General features: G+C 39.0%; 1 protein-coding gene across 1 annotated transcript; it reads left to right on the forward strand.

Annotated features, from left to right (window-relative positions):
• The first annotated feature begins 2 nt into the window (after positions 1-2).
• LOC132816500 (NHL repeat-containing protein 3-like) lies at positions 3-12421 on the forward strand. Its single transcript, XM_060826174.1, has 7 exons — positions 3-311; positions 2250-2402; positions 3180-3330; positions 4332-4535; positions 6926-7011; positions 9234-9346; positions 11473-12421. Exons 1-7 carry the CDS (start codon positions 192-194, stop codon positions 11705-11707), a joined length of 1062 nt encoding a protein of 353 aa, XP_060682157.1. The 5' UTR covers positions 3-191; the 3' UTR covers positions 11708-12421.
• The last annotated feature ends 3734 nt before the right edge of the window (positions 12422-16155 follow it).

A 16155-nucleotide genomic window follows, 5' to 3' on the forward strand; every position in this document is an offset into this window, starting at 1 on the left:
CCAATTGATGACGTCCAAACCTCCAGCAGCCCCTTTTCTAATTTATTCGTCCTTTATTCGTTTCCACCCTGCGGTCGCATGATCGCTTTTAAAATATAAAATATTTCAGCATGGTTGTCCCTCGTTCAATCTTCGTTCCGCTGTGGAGGCAGTTACAGTAGCCACCTCCCTCTCTCCCCCCGTCAACCGTCATGTTCCGGATGAACTGGATGTTTGTGTCTGTCAAACAAACTAAACCCCTCGTCGTTTTCATCATGATCGTCTCACTCTTGTCCCTCTGGATATTCTTGCCCACACGCTTCACCAACTCGGTAGGTTATTAGAAAGTCAAGTTATTTCCAAACTTGCCGAGGAGGCCTCTCTCTGTGTTTTTTTTTCCCCGCGGGGAATGGGGGATTCAGCCGAACTGTGAAGGGGAGGTTGGGTCTGGGTGACCCAGTGGGCACCGACTGGAGAAACTCAGCAGCCCCGCTGTGGTGAAAGAGAAACCGGTTGAGTGTCGGTCGGCCAGCCAGAGAGGTTGCTGAGAAGTTTGATTTGAGTTGGTTATTTAATCGGGGAACAGTGAACCATGGTCGGTGTCAGTAGGAAATAAGCTTGCGCTTCATGTTTTACGGAAATGCTGGACACTTTCAACAATTTGAGCAGAGTGAAAATGCAAACTGTACTGTTTTTAGGCTAATAAACTTCTGTTTTGGTCCTTTAAACGTGACCACGAACTTCCAGCCACTTGTTATTTTAATTATCTGTCGTGTTTGCATTAGGGCGTTTCTGTCCTTTGCTTCCTGCTGTGGTCGAAAGAATATAAATGTAAACTCAAGCAAGTGAACATTTTTTGATTAAACATTTTACAGCCTTAAAAGACTGAACAATTTCGCACCCATCGGCTGTGTTTTCATTTTGTTTGATTTTTATTTCCTGGTTTAATGCATTTTTTCCCTCTTTCTTGCTTTCAGATGGCAATAGTTCATCCTTCCGCCATTCGTACCTCCTCTGAACGTGTCCATTATTTCTCTACTTGTCCCATAACTATTCCCTTGGTGTTGCACCATAATACGTTTTGTCATTAATCTCAACTACCTTATTCTTTTTGTTTTGGTCTTCCCTTAACCTCATCTCCTCCTTCCTCCCCCCGCCCCCAACAAAATCTCTCTCTCTCTCTTGCTTAAAAACCTTTACTCCTTTAGATTTCGAGCGCAGATGGAAGGTTATTGACCTGATAAGTTAACTTTCGCATTCCACAGATTCTGACTGACCTGCTGTGAAGATTTGTTCACTTTCCCAACTATGAAGATAATTTGGACAGTGTCAATGTGGCGTTATAATGTCAGCTGATTGTCAATACTGAACAAGTCAGACCTCGCAGTGAAATTGCGATTGTCAGGCCCAACATTTTTTAAAATTTCAATTATGGTGAGCAGTTACTGAACACACGCACAAGAAGCTGTCAGTGTACTTTTAAAGCAAAGAATTTGCTTTATTTATTAGATTAGAAAAATCACATTTTTCAAATTGAGGCGCTGTCTATCAACAGTCCGAGCAGCTGCAAATTTGCACTTTAGTTTCTTTTATTTAAACTATTTTTCCTAATCAACCTGTTCAGAGATATTATTGCACAAGTCTGGAACAGGTGGGATTTGAACCCTGGCCTCGTGATCCAGGGGAAGGGACACTGGCACTGTGTCACGAGCCTCCAACTTTGCACTTTCAAGTTGTGACCCTAATTGACTTCTCCCACCTTGCCATTTAACCTGCGAAATTAGCAGAGCAACTTCAGTGATTTTGGGTTAAGGCCTTTGGTCAAAGAAGACGAATTTCAAACTACATCATTTGGAGCATCATTAACACAAACTTAGAACATGACATCCTTATCACTTTCCTTTAACATTCTATTTATTTGAAGAGCTAGATTTAACAAACATACAGAAGAGATTGACTGTCATCTATCCCTTCTTCATCATTGCTTTCACAAAATTACACTTTAAACTGATATGAAGTAAATCGGTGCCCTCATGATTAACTTCCAGGGGTTAAATTTGTAAACATAGCACGTTGACAGGCGATCTTTCTCTTTCCTTCAATCAGCTATATTAATGGGAAAAGTGGTTGTTTTCAGTTCACTAAATTACTTCCCTGGATTCTAGACTTACCTTGGTATTATGTCATAACCAATTGATGAAACTTGGCAGATAGTGAACCAGATATTTGAGTGCTATGTCTAAAATTGTCTTTATGTCTCCATCCATCAGGCGCCAGCTGGTTATTACTTGGAATTGCCTAAAGTAGTTGTGAAAAACCTCTACAAACTGGATACCTCTTGGCCCAATTTTCCAGAATATTTCTCAGGTCAAGTATTTGGTGTTGCAGTTGACCCAGTGGCAGATATTGTCTATGTGGCTCAGGTGAGACATACATTTGCATTTGAACATGCTGTGGTGTTTATTATTGTTCAATACTTTCTCATTTTACTTGGTTTTTCCTGCTTTGGTGTTTTCTGTCTGGAAAGGTGACTTGGTCACTTGAGCCAACAGTGACTAAATTGCTAAAGATAAGCAAGAACAGTCAGGATCACTGTCACCACTCCCTGTGGGATGCATGTAGTTGATATACTTCCTTTAAAAATAACACAATGCAGATATTGTACTACTAAACTGTATGAACTTGACAAAAAATAGTATGCCATGTTTTTAAGTGTGTTTCTTAATGGAAATCAGTGAGCATCAACTTTTGAAAATTTTTGTTATTTAAAAGAAACAAAGTTTGGAGAAATCTATCAAACATAGTAATGAAAGGGTGAATGTTGGGCTGATCAAGCAAATATTGAGATGCTATGATGGGAACTATCTGTACTGGAAAGGTAAATGTGGATGTGTATGATTGATCATCTTTTTTTTCTCCTATGCTTTGACTTCTTTTGAAATAATCCATATCACCAGAAAATGAAACTATACCTTTGTCTCTGTAATTCTGAAATCTTTTCATTCACAATTTTCTATGCATGTCTTCACTAATGCAGGTACTATTGGACATTCATATCAACTGCCAAATAATATACAGCGATCTGAAGATTTTTCCTTTAGAACTATACATGGCCGTTCAAACTATTTCATGTATTATATCAAAATGTGTTCTAATTGTGAGAACTTAAACAATTCAGACTGTTTTCTGAAACCTTCCAGAGAGGAGAATCGATACCAAAGATTCTGATGTTTACAGAGAAGGGATATTTCCTCCAAAAGTGGAATACTACAACAATTGAGATGCCACATGGGATATTTGCAGCTTACACAGCACCTTTGTCATCTGTGTGGGTGACAGATGTTGGAAATGGTATAGTAGAATTTACAGCTTCTGATTTTGGGAACAAATCAAGTTTAACAATGCTTTGTCCTTGTTTAATTTGATTGTAATAACTTTTCTGTTCATTCTGGGTGTGAGGATAGGGACATGTTGTGATGTAGTATCATGTGTGGGGTGCAATTTATTTTTCTGGGATAATTCGTTCAATTTTGCAACTAGTCATGTTGAATTCGACATCAGGATATCAGATTGTTACTACTTTGTCATCAAAAATAGAATTTGAATTTTTTTTAATATTCCTATGCTTTATTAGGATAAAAAGTATCCTGATGTAAGACCAAATTTTTAATTTTGAGGGAGAGAAGTAGATTAGTTGTAAGCATTCTACAATGTGACATCTGCCTTTCGTTTTTGTTGAAACCAAGATGAGAGGTGGTGAAAAAATGTAATAGCTTTAAATGGAGGTGTGTAAGTGAAGTTTTGGTACTTGTTATTTTGACATATATTGGAACCACAAACCTACATTGGTCATATTTTTAAAATGCTTGCCTCACATTACCATGGTTTCAGCTTGGTCCTGAAATCATATTCCTCAAAAAGACCAAGGTCGTGTTTAGGCATTAGTGTGAAAAGACTTTGAAAAATCCAAACTTGTTGCTTACCTAAAGTTAGGTAAATAACATCGCACAAGTTAAGCTGGCAGGTATCCTACGTAAAAATTAAGATGTGGATAAGAAATTGCTAGCAGTTACTATCCAGTGAAATGAATTTGAGCTGGGAAGTTTGTGCAGAGGGATTCACTCTGGATTTGTATGTTTCCAATCTGTGTTAGGACCCAAATTCAGAAGTGTAGTGTGTAATGTTAAAATTCACTGATATTGCAATGGAATTGCATTGTGTTCAGGGAAAGAGACTGCTACATATGTCATAAAGTAACAATGACCCCTGTACTTTCTCTTTCAAATTCTTTGGAAGTCATCTTGAGGAAATGGAAGGAATGTTATAAATAGCAGATTTTTCATTTGCTCTAGGAAAGTATGGACACACAGTAAAGCAGTACACTCAATCAGGAAAACTTCTTCAAATTCTGGGGACACCTGGAACACCTGGCTCTGGCTTAAATCCATTACAATTTGATCAACCAGCAGAAGTGTTTGTTTCTAACAAAGAGGAAATTTACATTGTGGATGGCGATGGAGGCTTAAATAACAGGCTAATCAAGCTCACGAATCAAGGTAATTGTAACTGTTTAAATTTGTAACTTCAGTGAATGTTGTTTTCTAAACATTACTTTTGTGGTTTGAAGTTACTATTGCATTTGTGGAAGAGACTTGGTTTGTTGTAGTTTATCCCTTTATTATCTTAAAGCACTAAATAAAACTTGAGACATTGTCCCCAAAGCAAGTGAGCTGTTCTCAGATTTGTCCAGTTCGTTTTTGGGAGGGATAGATTGGCCATTTTGAATGAGGACATTTAAGCTGTATCCAAGCTGCATTTGCCTTGTTGCCCATGCTGTCTCATTTCAGTACCTTTTTCAAAGTTATGTTTTTGATAGTGGCCTCCAATGGTCCTTTTCAGGATTTTCTGTTAGGACCTGTATAGACCATGTTTTCTTCAGCATTTTTTTGCTACCACAGGTTGCATTCAGGAAAACTCAATGTTGAAAGGAAATTTTAATTTAAGCTCTTTACATGTGCAAATTCTCTGAGTGCTTGTTTCACATACAGACCTTGGACATCTCTCTTTCAGCCTTTACCAATACGGCTGACTCTTTTATGGCATGTGCCATTAAATATGTAATGCAGCTCTTTAATAAAAGCTTGGTCATCACTGGCTGTAGCATTATCCGAATTCTAGGCCTATGACTTGTATGTAAGAGGAATGTTCCAGTTTTGTGATATCTTTTTCTCCAGTAAATTCTCCTAAGATTAGTAGAACCCCACTCTGTCCATTTTAAATTTAGTTGAAATTGTAAAGGTTGCTTATGAGACAGCTGTCATTATACTTGAACTCAATAGTTTGTGTGGAAGAATAGTTCTTTAAAGCAAAACTGTAATAACTGGACTTAAACTAATGCAGAACTATTCATTTCAAAATTGGCTACAGTAAGGTATGCAGCTTCATATCTGGATATTACAGCACAAGCACTTCCATTCCTGAAGAATATTGTTGGTCCTATCACCATGCTAAATGGGACAGAGACTATGAACAAATGTAGCTAATCAATCCTGGACATCCTTGAGGCTTTGTGGGCCTCCGTTCAGCAGACACATGTGAACGGTATCATTGCAAGTTCACCTACAAGCCGCTCACCATCCTGACTTTATTAGGTTTTATTATATATTAGGTTTTATTGTCATGTAAATTTAAGTACAGGAATATGGGAGTGCAGTGAAAAGGTTACAATGTTGCCATTTATGGCGCCATCTTGGGTATGAGGACTCTAGGTACAAAATCTTAGGTGAAAATAAAGAAATATTAAAAGTTCAGCATTGCAGTTCTTTTCTATATGAAGTAGTGAATAAGAAATAAAGTTCCAAATTACAGTCCTTTGTTAGCTATGGGCCTGCAGTCCATGATGGGCTTTCCCCATATGGGCTCAATCTCTCTCGCCCACGCTGACTTGGAAACGTATCACAGTTGCTTCAGTGTTCTTGGGTCAAAATCCTCAGTTTCCCCCTCAAATGGCATTATGAATCTACTTACAGCACATGGACTGCAGCTGCTTAAGAAGGTAACTCACCACTACCTTCTCAAGGGCAACTAGGGACAGGCAATAAGTCCGACCCCGACTAAGTGATGCCCATATCCTGCAAGTGAACAAAAAAAGTTCTACAATCAGTTTTTGATATTTTATATAGTTCTCAAGCTAGGTCTGGTGCATGTCTTCAGGAAAGAAACATCTGAGGGGCCAATATTAGAAGGGAATTGTCCTTTTGCTGCTAATTGAAGGATAAAATTGGTATAGAGTCAGGAATATGTAACACTCCTATCAACAGGTCTGCATGTTATAAGCCTTGTTGCAGTTTTGTGCATTAATACTCTGATAAAACCAAAGAAATGACTAGGATCCATAAGCAACTCTTTTTTAAAAAAAAATATGTTTTATGAATAACTGTACTGATCTGAGATGGCTTTGCATTTTTATTTTGAGACTTAGCAATGATGTTATCATTTCAAAGGACAGTTGAGTCAACCACGTTGCTGTAGGTTTAGAGTCTCATGTAGGCCAGACCATGAGAACGGCTTATTTCCTTCCCTGAAGGGCATTAATGAGCAAGATGATGGGTATTTTTTATCTGATAATCGACAACTATTTCATGGTCATCAATGCATTCTTAATTCCAGAGTTTTGTTTTGTTGAATTCAAAGTCCACCACTTGCCATTATGGGATTTGAACCTGGGTTCCTAGAATGTCAACTGAGATTCTGGATTAATACTTGATGGATAATATCACTATCGCCTCCACCTTGTTAATATATAAGATCTGTACAAAATGTACATTAATGTTTTTCTAATGCCTGTTTACTGCTGTAATCAATCATAGTTTTTCTCCTGGTTGGAGTGTTCTTTGTTAGAAGTGAATGATTAATTAACTGCTGCTTTTATCTGTTGCACACTTAGAAATAGCTTGGATGAGAGGAGAAAAGGGAGCTGGACCTTCTCAATTTTACATTCCACACAGTATAACTGAAGATAACGTAGGAAGAGTAAGTCTCAGTCTGTGGCATTATTAAATGAATTGTCTAAAGATGCATTATGGATTCAAAACAGTTGATGGTATGGTATTTTATCAACAGGACTGCAAAATTTATTTGGATCAGTGCAAAAGTAATAAATAGCTGTTGAAGAATAAAACAATTTGACCATCCTTTTGCAACATATTTGCAAATATTCAACTGAAATTTTATTATTTATGAATATGATTTTCAGTTTATGCTCAGAATAACAAACATTGCATTTCATGTCTGCATGTTAAGAAGTCAAGTGCAAAAGTTACTGGACTTATCTGCACCTCAATTTCCAGTATGAATTGTCGGTTAATTTTTCAAATGTGACACAAGTGTAAAATGTAATAAATCCAGAACTTAAACATATTTTACTTCCAAGCAAAACTTCTCTGACAAAATTGGGTTGTTGACAATGTATAACTTTTTAAAATTTTTATATCTCAGCTCAGAATATAGATCCAGCAGAAAGTGTTGAGATAATAAATGTTTAACTTTTCCAAACTGAAGTCAGTTTCGGTAATCATTACCTACATTCTACCTAGACTTAATTTGCATGAAAAATGGTTTCTGATTTGACATCATTAGTGTCTTGCATTGGGATAACAAGAATAGCTAACAGAAACATGTAGTGAGAGTAAAGGTGGGATGCTGCCTGAACTGCTGTGGTCTTCCAGCACCACTGATCCAGAATGTAGTGAGAGTGCCATTTCAGTTTTGGGTCAATGCACATCATTGGTGTTGGTTATATTCAACACCTGAGTTGAAATTATTTGGCAAAGACACCAGGTACAAAAATAGGTAAAATATCTTATTCTCATTATCTAAATTAATCACTTCAATAAGTAAAAGAATTAATGAAATATTGAAACCAAGATGAAATTATGATGAACTCGCCTCAGAAAAACCAGAAAATGTTCATTGGCCTCATTGCAGGCAGAGCTGTTCTCAATAAACTAAGAGGGAGGATCAAGAATGGTTTAGATGAAGCCTAATGGTTTCAGCAATTCCTGGCTAAAACAGACATTTATAGAAAGTGAGAGTGCGAAAATAGAAGTAAGATTAGAAGTAAAGTACGTCCTTACTTAACATTGATTTGTTTCATGATGTTTGGCTTTAACATTGCTAATACAAGTGACAATACATCTGTTTAATGTTGCAAAACGTTTCACTTTTTCAACATTGCCACAGACTTCCTGTTATATAATTTGCATTGCGCATCACTTTTCTCTACTTCTTACACTCCTGTGCTCAGCATTAAGTCCCTGTTACATGCAGCTCTCAATTTCATCCTCCATCCTCAATTTTAAAGTCTCTGGTGACCATTGCCACCATGAAAATATTCCTTAGCTGTTCGCCTTTTCTCCAGCCCTGATCCACCTTTGTCGCCGCCATTGCTCCCACTCTTGCTCTGGTGACGCATCCCATCTTCCCATCACTCCTGACCTTGTTCCCAGTCTCACCCTTTCTCCCCCCCCCCCCCCCCCCATCTCCACTTTTTGCCCTCAGTTCTGATGGTCCTCTGTAGTGTGCTCCCATTCCCAATCTCTGTCCTCAAAGTCTCCAGTGTTGCCATCACGGGGAACTTGAGGTACTCCTTATTCCTATTCCTGCTCTGAACTCAATCTTCGGTCTTTGGACTTCAGCTGCAACATTACTGACCAATTTCTGCCACTAGATGGAGCCTGGTCAATCCGAAACAATGTGAAAGGAGATTTCTTTTGCATTAATTTACATTTTATAGTGTTTTGTATTTGTTATACACTTATTCTATTCATGAATGGAGGCATTTTAGGAATATAAAGCATTTCAACTTAACTTTTTTCCTGCTGAAATTGCTCCTAAAGTACCTAACTGTACAGTATTTCTTTTATATTTAGTCATCTTATTTTACTGGTTATTTCAATAGTGCACATACATGGCACAGTATTTCAATCTATACATGAAGATTCTTCATCCAGAGTCAGTGTGGCGTTGGAAAAGCACAGAAAGTTAGGCAGCATCCAAGGAGCAGGAGAGTCGGAATAAGCCCTTCATCAGGAAAGTGGAGGGGAAAGGGGGCTGAGCGTGTAAAATCAAAAGAACATTTAACAATCTTGTTAACAATGATTCATATGGGACTTTCAGGGAGACAAGAATTTCAAATGAGGACGTACTGTATGCAAATGTTTCTGCTTGTAATTCAGAAATTTTTTTAACTGTAGATCTGGGTAGCTGACAGAGGAAACAAACGTTTGCAAGTATTTGATGCTGCTTCAGGAGAGTGGCTTGGGTCCTGGTCTAGCTGCTTCATAGATGATGCTCCTTATTCTGTGAGGTGAGTTCAGAAATGCACAAGCTTAGACAGAAAACTCAACTTTTAGAATGAAACTGGGTTACACTGTAACTAGTTGGTTTGTGGCTTTCACTTTCTTTAATTGTTGGGAAGCATCATACTTCTATTCTCTGTTTTGTTTTGTTTTGATTGAGATTTACATTTCACAGTATGGAAATGTTCGCTGTGAGCCCATTCTTCCATCTGCATGGCACCTATAATGGTAACCGTTCCTGTTTTCTAAAAGGAATAAAAACTCACTGCAAAACTTGGGCCCAAGGTTTCTCAGGGCTTATGCTCGGAGGAGAGACCAGCAAGTCTGCCACAGAAATGGAGTGAATAGGTTAAGTCCAGTCTATGATCTTCTGTATTGACTTGTGTGGGGTGAAACTTTAGTCCATTCCTTTCAAGGCAATCAACAGCTTGGATTTGGGGATCCTTCCTTGTATAAGTAACTGGCATGATGGTGAAAGCTAGCGTATGAAGCACAATTGGACATGCAGCTAGTGCCCTGCGGTAAATATTAGACCAGATATATGACTAAAGATACTCTTCAAGACCCTTCCCCTGTCCCTGAAGCACTGTGTGAGAATTGCCCAGGAAGTTTGAACTTCTGATGGCAATTTCCCTGTTTTGCAAACCCTTCAGGAAAATCCTCAAACTCTGACTTAGAGTTTGTTGTTGACTATCACTAATTCATCCTGAATTGAGTTACTTCATAGATCAGTTTCAAACATAGTTAAGAATGAACTTGAGTTCTATGGATCTGACATCACCTTTAGGCTAGGTCAAGTAAAGTGGGCGGCACGGTGGCACAGTGGTTAGCACTGCTGCCTCACAGCGCCTGTAGACCCGGGTTCAATTCCCGACTCAGGCGACTGACTGTGTGGAGTTTGCACGTTCTCCCCGTGTCTGCGTGGGTTTCCTCCGGGTGCTCCGGTTTCCTCCCACAGTCCAAAGATGTGCGGGTCAGGTGAATTGGCCAAGCTAAATTGCCCGTAGTGTTAGGTAAGGGGTAAATGTAGGGGTATGGGTGGGTTGCGCTTCGGCGGGTCGGTGTGGACTTGTTGGGCCGAAGGGCCTGTTTCCACACTGTAAGTCTAATCTAAAAAAAATTTCCTGTCCTAAAGAGTGTCAATGATCCAGACGGGTTTTTGTGACAATTGAAGATAACTTCGTGGTTCCCCTCACTGAATTACAGATTTATTCAAATTTAAATTTCATCAATTGCTATGATAGGATAGGATTTGAACCCATATCCCCAGAACATTAGCTGGTCTCCAGATCACTAGTCCACAAGCTCCCACTAGAAAGGTTAATTTACTTACCTGGCTGCTTACTCAGAATATATCTAACTCTTGAATAACAAAAAACCGACCCTTTAAACCAACTTGACTAGATCTCCAACCAACTCCTTTTCTTCAACACTTCAACTACCCCACCAATTGTGCCACCTGAAATCTGCCCTGATCCTCTGACATTCCCTCCCTATCTTCTCACTATAATCTAATGATCCACCAGTACTTGAATGAGTCTGGTTTAAACTGTATTCCACTTTTCTGAATGGGCAAAGTTCTGAACTCCTAAACAGAAATGTAGAGCTCTGTTACTGTGCCAAAAAGTAGGAGTAGTGAAGCATTCCTACAGTGATAGCCATTTTTTGGTTGATTTTGGGCCAATTTCTAATCATTTGAAGCAAATTCTAGAATAGGATCTAGTTGAATCCAAGGCAGGGGTGAAAGAAGGTATCTAGGTGGTGGTCACCACATCCCCTGCCGCCCTGACCCTTTCCTCCCAGAAGAGTGACACATGGTTGGATGTGAAGGTATTGCTGGAAGTGACACTTTGGATCCACTTTCTTTCTCTAAATAGGTTCCCTCCCACTGACTACATAGATTTTGACAGGCTTCAATGTTGAAAGGAATAAAAGATGCAATCCCGACATGACTGCTGTGATTGCAACCCAATAGAATTTTAGGGCTATTATCCAGTCTATGACAAATGCCACTATCCTAAGTTTTTCAATCATCTTTTGTAATAAAAAGTAGTTTCATTTTCTATGTTGCATCCAGCATCTTCTCCAAAAATTTATTATTTTAAATTTTGTTCTTTCTTAAAATCTCTTACAGGCTAACATCTGACGGCAAGTACTTCGTTGTGGCCCAGCTGAATGTCAACAGAATAGTTTTTTTGCCTGTCCCATCAATAGGTGACATTGGGCCATGCCTCATAGAGGACACAATTCAGTTGGCTGCTGATGTGAAACCCCATCTAGTTGATGTCAGTCGTAAAACTGGAGCCATTTATGTGGCTGAAATCGGTGCACGTCAAGCTCAGAAATTTATACCTACAAACAAAAAATAGTTTTTGTAACATCCATTGAAGTTGCACTACCACTATCACAATAATGTAAAGTGCATCAGATGTGAATTAATGCAAACGTGGTGATAGACTGCAGGTGTTACAACCTGATCTGAATCACAAAAGTATTAATGCCATGCAGTTTAAGACACTGTCCCATAGACAGTCTCAAATGGTGTTGCAGTTTCACTGCAAGTGGGATAATTCCAATCCAGTGTAAAGTCAGATTTTAAAAATTGCTCAGGTGAGATTTGAATTAGGAAGTTTCCAGGTTTTTCTAAGTTTGTTAAGCTATTAAAGACCAGATAAGGGCAGTACAGTTGTAGTACCTTACCTCAGTGTTCCAGGTTCAGGTGTGCCGAATTCCCCAGTAGGGGGTTCCACCTTCTGAATGCTGTAGAGTGACCCTTGTTGGAAGTGAATATGTAGATTTTAATTGAAAACAAGTGGTTTTGGCTGTGAATATTCCTTTGCACACCAAATAAGTAACTGATACTCGATGGAAAGGCTCTCTGACAAATAATGCCCATTCAAGTGATGAACAGCTGTTCATGAAACCATATCCCAAAAAGGAGTTGATGAAAGAGGGGAGGGAAATGTCAAAGAATTGATGTGAAATTGTTCTACCTTTCCAAATAAATGTACAGTTTATATTTAAAATAAATGAAATGTAATTAATACACCATAAAATAAAGATAATGTTGTAGCTATTTAAAATTCTAAATGTTATTGCAAGTTTGCAAGCACTGTTAGTAATTTATATAGAATTGATTTTCTGTGCTCTTCCCTGCTCCTTGGTATTGCCTTCAGCCATTTTCCAGATTTTGCCTTTATTCACATTAGGTACTCTCTCTCTGGATCAGCAGCAACTCTTGGTATCACCTTTGAACAAAATCCTCCAACAAATGTGCCATTTCCTAAGCAAGGTGTTAAGTGCAGTAAATTGCATTTTAATCATGTGGAAACAGATTGACTTAAGATTATGTTACATTCATTCATTAGGATGTTTCATATTTGAGTTTTTATTTTAGTTACAGAGGTAGGGTAGGGAGGTGGCTGTGGAAGGGATGCTATTTAGAAGGTCAGTGTGAACTCACTGGGCTGAATGGCCTGCTTCCACACTGCATGGATTCTTAGTCTATGCAAATTCCAGACCAAGTGTAACTCATTCTTTAAAGATTCTGATCTTAAGAGTTTCCTGTGAGAAGACACTGAAGGATTATTGGTTCTGGCCATCTCTGGGACCAAACCTACCTTTACCATCCGTCACAGCTAGCTCCCTGAGTCTCTGCTACACAGACTTAGGATAACATCATTATATCAGCTAAACTTTCCACCATGCTTTTACTTTTAAAAGGATGAAGACATTCTTGGTGAAGACAGATCTTTATTCATTATTCACAGCTTAACTGAATTAATTTCGGATTAATCATAAAGCTGGAATGTTACACACGAGAAGAGGCAGTTATATTATTCAGCTTACAATATTGCTATGTGTAAAGGATATTCTTTCATTTGCCCACCTACAGATTTTCATCGTTTTAAATTTACAATTTCATATCTTCTCTAAGGTAAATTGCTTTTTTTTCTTTCTTCTGGTTCAAATTCTACATGTAACACCAGAAAATGGGCTGAAGCTACAAAGCTTTATTATCGTAATGTTAGTGAAAAAATGACCAGCACTGAAAGTATTCCTACTTGACCTTGTCATTTATCAACTGTCATAGATGCATCTAATCACATCAGTATTGGCAGGGCTGATGCACAGATGTTCACACAGAGATGCCATCTTGTTTGCACAACCACTGTACTAAATGGAATAGATTCAGAAGGGATCTAGCAGCTCAAATCTGGGTATCCATAACACACCATGGGCCAAAACCAACAGGAGGAATTTTATACCATCACAATGAGAAACCTAATGACTCTGCATTTCCCTTACTCCCACATCCCATGGAAGAATAAGCAAAAAATTATGTCTTTGTTTTTTTTTGGAAGTTAGTTATCTCAACCCAAGGATATTGTTGCAAGAGTTCCTCAGAATAGTGCCCAAACCCAAACTATGTTTAGCAACTTCCCCACTCACTACCTCCATCATAAGTGAAAATGTTTGCTAATGCACACAATGTTCATTTCCATTTGCAGCTCCCCTGAAAATGGAGCAGTCTATGCACATATGCAACAAGACTTGGACACATTCAGGTTTGGGCTACAAGAAGCAAGTAATATTTGTGCTGATGACAGGGTGGGGTGGTACTGAGGAAGTGAGTTGGACTGATCGATGGGGATGATGCCCAGACAGAGAGAAAGGGAAGCACACAAAAGGATTGTTGAAAGTAAGCCAGTGAAGAAGAAAAGATGAGTAGATGATAATGGGAACTGCGAATGGTGAAAAATATTAGCTATGCAGGAAACAACAAATACAGGATAGGATCTGAGGTTTCCGGTGAGTAATGAACATGGAAGGAGGTATTCTGCAGAATTTTGTGATCCAAGATTCTAGTAGCTTGCCGTGGATGGCCTGCTTCGCTTCTGTTATTAATATAGTCACCAAGATATGAAGACTTAAAACATTTCACTTTTTCTTTGTGAAAATACTAGTGACAAATTAGCATTCTGTTCTATGCTCTGAAATTGTTAAACACAGTGTTGAAGGCTGTAAGGTGCCCAGGCAGAAGATAAGCTGTTGTTCCCCAGGCTTTCATTGAGCTTTGCTGAAGCATTGACACAAATATTAGCAAGGTTAAAGTGACAGGCAACTGGAAGCTCAGGGTCACTTTTATGGATATGTTCAAGGTGTAGCCAGAGGTGTTTGGTATAGCAGTCACCCAGTCTGCGTTCTGTCTTTTCAGTGTAAAGGCGGCTGCATTGTGAGAATCTAGTCATCTCCCTTTGATGTTCAATTATATTGTAACTACACCTATATAAATAGCAGCTATATAAATATTGCGCTAGAAGAGTGCTTCAGAGAGTGGGCATTCTGCAGTGAATAATTCCTTTTGACTTCCTGAAGGCTGTTCACTATCTACAAGGCAGCTGTAAGGAGAGTGCTTGCCTGAATGAGTGCAGTTCTATCAACACTCACCAAGTTCCTTATCCATCTGGAGCTTGCTTCATCAGCATCACATTTACAAACCTAAAAATTCACTCCCAACATTGCAAACACAAATTGGCTGAAGTGTGTGCGTTTACAAGACTCACTGCATTAACTCACTGTGTCTTCAATAGAATCCTCCAAACCAATAATCTCCACCATCCAGAAGAGCAACAAACAACAAACAAAGCACAGTCAATTGCAAGTTCCCCTTAAAGTTGTACACCATCTTGACATGGAAATATATCACCATTCCTTGAATGCCAACACTTCAAAATGCCAGAATTCCCTCCCTTTTGCACTTTGTGTGTACTAGCACACGTCAACTCCTTACAGTCAGGAAGGTGACTCACCACTATCTTCCATATAACAATGAACAATGACCAATAACCATGAGCCCACCAGCAACATCCATGTCTCATTAACTAATATTAAATAAAACAATCTTAGGAACAGGTGTAGGCCATTCAGTCCATCAAGCCTGTCCTGCCATTTTGCATGATATTGGCTGATCGAACACGTCAATGCCTTTTACTGCCCCATCCCCATGACTGTATGCACAAATAATAAGAAATCTATCAATCTCTACCTTAAAGATACTCAAAGACTGAGCTCCACAACTGTCTATGGGGAAAGAATTTCAAAGGTTCTCAAAAACTTTTTTGTAGCAAAAAAAAAGCACATCCTCAACTTAAGTGACATCCTTTAAGTGACAACTTAGTGGGCGGCACAACGGTTAGCACTGCTGCCTCACAGTTCCAGAGACTCGGGTTCAATTCCCGCCTCAGACGACTATGTGGAGTTTGCACGTTCTCCCCGTGTCTGCGTGGGTTTCCTCTGGGTGCTCCAGTTTCCTCCCACAGACCAAAGATGTGTAGGTCAGGTGAATTGACCATGCTAAATTGCCCGTAGTATTAGGTGGGGGGTGAATGTGGGGGTATGGGTGGGTTGCGCTTCGGCAGGTCGGTGTGGACGTGTTGGGCTGAAGGGCCTGTTTCCACACTGTAAGTAATCTAATCTAATCTCCTTATTTTTAATCTGTACTCCCTGGTTCTAGACTTCCTGGTTGTGGAAAACATCATACCTGCATGGACTCTGTATAGCCCTTTAATTATTCTGATAAGTTTCAATTAGATTACCTTCCATTTTTGAATCTCTAGAGAATACAGGTCCAGTTTACCCAATCTCTCTTCACAGGACAGTCCCATCAACATAGGAAAAAGTATTGCAAATCTTTGTTGCACTCACGGTATGGTAATATCTTCCATGAAGTAAGGAGACCATAATTGCACATAGTCCTCCAAGTGCAGTCTAACCAAGTTCCCATATAATTGAAGTAAATCTTCATTTAGTCTGT

Source organism: Hemiscyllium ocellatum, chromosome 6 (genome assembly GCF_020745735.1).
Source record: "Hemiscyllium ocellatum isolate sHemOce1 chromosome 6, sHemOce1.pat.X.cur, whole genome shotgun sequence".
In the NCBI taxonomy this organism is placed as follows: domain Eukaryota; kingdom Metazoa; phylum Chordata; class Chondrichthyes; order Orectolobiformes; family Hemiscylliidae; genus Hemiscyllium; species Hemiscyllium ocellatum.